At 34.0% G+C, this 6,470-nt stretch overlaps 1 protein-coding gene across 1 annotated transcript; it reads right to left on the minus strand.

Annotated features, from left to right (window-relative positions):
• On the minus strand, positions 1–3,735 carry LOC123697495 (pancreatic lipase-related protein 3-like). The gene is made up of 5 exons (XM_045644027.1): positions 3,613–3,735; positions 2,275–2,640; positions 972–1,214; positions 493–615; positions 1–162 (listed from the first exon to the last, which is right to left on the minus strand). Exons 1-5 carry the CDS (start codon positions 3,668–3,670, stop codon positions 2–4), a joined length of 951 nt encoding a protein of 316 aa, XP_045499983.1. The 5' UTR covers positions 3,671–3,735; the 3' UTR covers position 1.
• Between the last annotated feature and the right edge of the window lie 2,735 nt (positions 3,736–6,470).

Genomic DNA, 6,470 nt, shown 5'->3' on the forward strand with positions numbered 1-6,470 from the left:
TTCAACCACTACCAGCTGCTCCCAAGCCAAACGGTGAAGATGACCCTGTAGTTAGATAGTACACGCCAGGGCTGCCACTTTCGGAGTTATATCCCATAAACGCGACTTCGTTTTTCATGCAACGACCGCTTTGAAATGTCGTCCAGTTCTCACATTTTCTTGCTGTAAATATTAATACTTACATTAAATTCTTCTTTATAGAAGACTGAGTCTTTCACCTATATTCCTTTGAAATTAATGAATAAGTCTCTTGCAGGTAGAATTATTATCTGTATAAGGCATGAAGATTGAAGGACTATGGCGTCATGAGATTACTGCGCCTTTTCTCTTGAATATAAATTGCTAAATAATGTTTCACATATTATATAGCTATTGATGACTCTTCCTAGAAATACATAACATACCTACACATACTTAATAAGTTCAAATGCCTGAGTTTATTCAAAAGCAGGTCATAATATCATATTCCGGACTATAAAGTGCAAACATTACCTGGAAAGCGTTCAGGAGAATTGATAGACTCCGCATACAACTCCCACGCCCTACTGTGCTCGCAAATTGGCAAAATGCAGCCCGGCTGCATTGCCCCACTGTTTGGAAAGAAGTCTTTGTGACCTGTATGGAATATGAAATTAAATAGAATCACATAAACATTTCTAAAAATATCTAATTCGTAATTGTATCAATTTCCTCAAATTAAAGGAATTACACGATCATAGTGTATCATAATATTTTAATAATCATGTGATAAAAATAAATACAACAGTAATTATATATCTCTTTTTTCCGAAGCTGAAAATCTATCAGTGCATACGATCATATTTTCTTAAAGTTCACTAGTCAGCATGTTTATAATTATGAAAAATATACATATTATATTGTTTAATTATTCGAATACCGTATTTATTATGTCACATGTTTTATATTTTAAACACTTTGAACGACCGATACATAAATAAAACCAAATTTACCAACAGCCTCTCTAATTCCGAGCATGCCAGCATTTGTATGTATAACATCAACATAATCAGCATCAGAGGGGTCCAATCTATCATCCAGACTGACGTTACTAAAGCAGGGTCCTGCTGGATCCAGTCCAGATATCCTGCCAATGCGCTGACCAGTGTCTTGTTGGACCTTTTGACCTGCTGCTCCAGCAATATGGGCACCAAGGGAGTGGCCGATTAGAAGTATTTTTGACGGGTTCTGGCCACCTGGAATAATGATGTTGGCTGGTTGAAATGATGAAATAAATTATATTAAGTTAGGTACTTCCTTTAACATATTTGGATAGTTGCCATTAAATGGATATTGTAAAGAACTTCATGTCATCATGTGGTAACAGTTATCATAATTGGTGTAAAACTACATTTTTTATAAAATTTGTTGCACAATAGCACACCCCGGACACTCCATACAAAATTATCGTTTTGACAGTCACACTGTAGAGAGTGCAAATGGCACGTTTGTGACTAGCGTAAAGAAATTCGCGTTTTTCTGATGAAATACATCCGTAAACCACAATATCTAACCATCTTCTACGATTTTGTCACGTTCTGTCGTGTTTAGCTACTATTACGTATTCTGTGACAATAGTGTCATAAATATAGCTTGTCCCGTATCTTCGTATGAAACACGTAAACAAAAAAAATTTTTTTTTTATCTCTATAAAATTAGAATAGTATGCATGCTTAAATATGCCTTGCATGTCTCGTTTGAAGTTGATAATTTGATATAGAAAATACGAACGTTATTAAACCTAGTTCGTTAATCTCATTCAGAATACGGTAGGCAATGATAACTAAACTAAATTTTAGCGTCGTAAATAGTTAGGAAATTTAAACTTTCGTACTCTGGGCTACCAGTTTTCACTGTTCCTGTGGGAATTCCAGAAATACATCTACTTTCCTAGTTTAACTTATGCCTTTGATGTTGTTCGTCGAGTACTGATATACTACGGGGATAACAGCAACGGCGAATATTTTAAGAGTTAATTAGAAAAGCTAATTACTTCGGAAACACCAATTTAAAATGAAGACCTTCCAAAAGAAGAAATAATTTTTGCGACTCTGACTGATTCGATTCGAAACTGATTCGTTGGCAATCGTATTTTGTATTTTATCATGCAGTCATCAATGTTTAATAAATACTTTTATATAGGACTCCTACTCTATTTAACTTGCATGTTAATTTTAATATATCTGTGCCTTCCATACTAACCAAGTGTCACTAACCTCCAAATATTCTTATTCGTCCAAGAAATCAAATACTCACGTCTTATGACATCACTCAATAAGCTTCCCAGCCGCTCTCCCATAAAACGCACATATGTAGACGATGTTATATACTCCAGGCCTATAACATTCCTTCCATCTAACGCAAATACTTTTAAATTCGTCCCTTTCAACAATTCTGGGGCTATAGCTTGTACCATTACTCCTTCTGAATTCTCTAAATACCCATGAATTATGATAGCAATAGAGTCTGTCGTCATCATACGTTTTAACCTGTTCGTGAAATTGTATTTGGTATTACCATTCTTGGTGATTCTGTCAATGTTCAGTTTCTCACTAAATATGGTCAAGTTGGTTCCTTGCATCTGCTCGTATGTTAGGCCGAAATAACTTTTCAGCACTTCACCTGAAAGGTAAAGAATTGGTGTTAAATTCGTTTTATATTCGAAGTTGTATATATTAATTGGGTTTCATGAACTTATCAATTTTTATAATAATTTCACAAAAGTACGGTTCATAGTACGGTTATAGGTTTTCTTCTCTTTTTTCATTTATTATGTACTAGCTGTGCTCCGCGGGTTTACCCGCAGTGTTCCGCTCCTGTTGGTCTTAGCGAGAGCCTATAGCTTTCCTCCATAAATAGGCTATTTAACGCCGGAATAATTTTTCAAATCGGACCAGTAGTTCCTGAGATAAGGGCGTTCAAACAAACAAACAAACTCTTCAGCTTTATAATATTAGTTCTTCATCTTATTAACATCTACAGATGTTAATAAGTGATAATAAAAGCACCAATACAGAAACCGTATTTTGAACTCTGATAAAATAAGTCACATTACACGATTTTCACACACGAAGATGGAAAATCATTTTTGTAAGCTTTAAATCTAGGATTAATGCCGGGAGCACAAAGTAGATTTCCGATTGAATAATGTATTCTTGGAAGTTGGAACCCAAACGTATATTTATGTAAAAATAAGGCACGTCTTGATTCTCGTCAAAATTCATGTACCGTACGAAAGATATTTGATATTTGCTGTTCATTTCTTCGAGATAGCCATAAATATGGTGTGACCATAGAGTAGTTTATGGTTTCGCTTCAAGATGTTATTATTGTAATACTGTGATGTTATAATATCAAGGATTGCATTTGGAATTTTGATTAATTCAACTGGTAGATCAATTTAATAAGTACTTGTCATTTCCACTGGGTTATTGACCGACATTATAGGGTTTGAAGCATTTTTTTGATTGTAGAGATATTCCGATTATAAATACATTTTCGATACATTTTTACTAGCCCTGCACCTGTGATCCGAAGCTCTCATAAAGAAATATTTTATAAGTTGTTGTGTGGAGAATCTTAATAAAAACTTACATTTATCAGAACCAGCTGCAAAAATAGGTTGTATGGCTGGTTTGGCAGCTTCTAGCATAGAACTAAAGCTAAATTTGGCGGGAACTTGATTGACATGTACTGCGTGTACGCCGATTATCAGGAACTTATATATTTGTAGAATTTTGAAATGTACTGAAATTAAAATTACAATGAAAATAATTTCTGTGTATGCTCGAGGAGATTTTGATCATCTCTCAAATGTCAAATTCTCGAGTAGTCTTAGTTGCCATATTATTATTCTGAAACGGCTTGAATGATTTTGATGGTATTTTATATTATGTAGGTATACCTATTCAGAATCATGAGGTTGTAAAATACTTATAATTCTCCAATGACAAGAAATTGGCAGTGCAACAAGTCTCAAGTAAAAAAGATACCAAGGATTATACAGTTATATACTATCTAAAAATGACTGGTTTTTATTAGGACAAGACCACGATTCATGGAAGCGACTTGGAGAGGCCTTTGCTCAGCATTGGGACGCGACAGGCTGATACAATACAATACAATACAATACTATCTATGTAATCTATTTATAGATAAGATACCTTACGGCTATTTAGTTCAATATATTTACAATATTATATCTAATTTGAAGAATTTATTGATATCTGATGACATTCACTGTGTATTAAATTGACTAAAAGACTAGCTCAGAGAATTTGTTAGTAAATCGTTCAATCATATTTAACCCGATGGGCAATACAAACCCACGGTTTTTGGATCTTATAGGACTTATCTCCTATGTCGTTTCAAGCTATCTCTGTACCAAATTTCATCCTAATTGGTTTAGTGGTTGGGTCTGATAGTAATTAAGAATGAAAAGACCTTTCAATCAAAGCCAACCTACACTATATTATCTATATATATGTTACCGGAAATGTATGTAATCCGTCATTGTATACAATTCCTAGGAAATGTATGTAATTCCTAAAATCGCACGGAAATGTGTGAAATAAATTATTTTATACACATTGTCGGAAATGTATCATGCAATAATATTAGAAGGTACGCGGGTCGATGGGGGGAGGGCCGAAAATTCCCGTAATCAGAATTTTTAGTTTGGATAAGGGGGTGGGTTAGGTTAGGTTCGTGTTTTTTTAAAACTACGTAGAAATAGGAGCCCCACGAAGTGGGGCTCCGTCGGCTCACGACCTCTTTTTGTAGAATTTTGGAAAAAGACGAATTTCGGCATATTACAAAATGCCAGCCGTTTGTAATACGGTGGATTATACAATCCGACTGGGACGTGTACAAGGGGACAGCCGGGACGAGGGGACTGATAACTTACCAAATGAAAATTTGATTTGATTGAATATAAGTTGATTTAAGAAATGTTAATTAGTAAGATAATATGAACATATTATTATTATTTTACGGTAAAACTGTTACCCGATACAGTGTTTTATTACAGAAATCATTTATTTTATACATTTCCTAATACGATATTGGAATTGTATACAATTCCTAGGAAGATTATACATTTCCTAGGATATCTATGCATTAAATAGTTTATTAAACAATATTTTATACATTTCCTAAATGGTATCGGAACTGTACACAATTCCTAGGATTTGTGTACAATTCCTTAATTTCATTCATTTCCGGTAACATACATAAAACTCAAAGGTGACTGATATAGTGATCTATCTATCAGCCCAAACCACTGGACGTATCGGGCTGAAATTTGGAATGAAGGTAGATGTCATAACGTAGGCGTCCCCTAAGAAAGGACTTAAGAAAATTCATCCCATAAACCATGAAAATTTATCTTTTCCACGCAAGCGAAGCTGCGGCCTACAGCAGTGTGAAATAATTTCATAATCAAATTGGTCTTCTATCCAAATTCCACTACCCATAACCGCTGTTATTTGCAACGGAAAATAATTAAAACAAACAACTTATATAAACTTACGTGACATTTCAAAACACTTTTAACTGAGCCACACTGATCCTCTGTTATTAGCTTACTCACACCCATGCGAATAAAAATACATACATAAACTCTGGCCTTCAGAACTATTGCGAAATAATATAATTAAGAACAAGGGTACCATGACACCGTTTTGCCTATGGGATTTGTTAATACAATATATTACTTATTCATTGGTAAAGTAATGAGTTATAAAATAGGTACAATTATTACTTAACCACTTTTAAACGAGATTTATTTGGTATGTTTCTTCTTTCAGACTTCTTTTTTTTTCTATTGATCACAATTGCTGTAAAGTTCTCCAGTAAAAACAGGGAAAAACTCGACGAAGCATTGGTTACGAACGTTATACGTTATTTTTTGACCATTTATTGAAGAAGGCCATAGGCATTGTATAATAAAGACGACTAATAGAACCTTAACGCCAATGAAAACTGTTACAAATAAAAATGAATACTACGACCAATAGAACCTTAACGTCAATTAAAACTGTTACAAAAACAAGACAAATTCTTTTGCCCTAAAAAAAATTTGGTGGGTCAACTAGCACATCTAGTCAGTGAAAAAAGACAATAAAAATTATCTTCAAAGACACTTACTTGTGTACTAGCCAGCCAGTCAAAAGAGGCAACTAAAAGTTTCAATTCCACTAAATTTAGTCTCAAAATTGTCCACAGTTCAAAGTTTCAGAAGTCGTCGTCAAACAACAAGCGATTTGTATCTCGCACAGCTATTAGTTCCGCATCATATTGTTGTGGCCTGCGCAATCATGTTACAATATCGTGTACAATACAAATTGTATGTCTATTTGAGGATTTATTTATTTTATTTATTGGCTGGAAAAATATCTCGTAAAACTCAAATTTGTTAAAGTATTTAAGAATCTAATTTTAAGTGGATGCAA

This window comes from Colias croceus, chromosome 14 (assembly GCF_905220415.1).
Source record: "Colias croceus chromosome 14, ilColCroc2.1".
Classification (NCBI taxonomy): domain Eukaryota; kingdom Metazoa; phylum Arthropoda; class Insecta; order Lepidoptera; family Pieridae; genus Colias; species Colias croceus.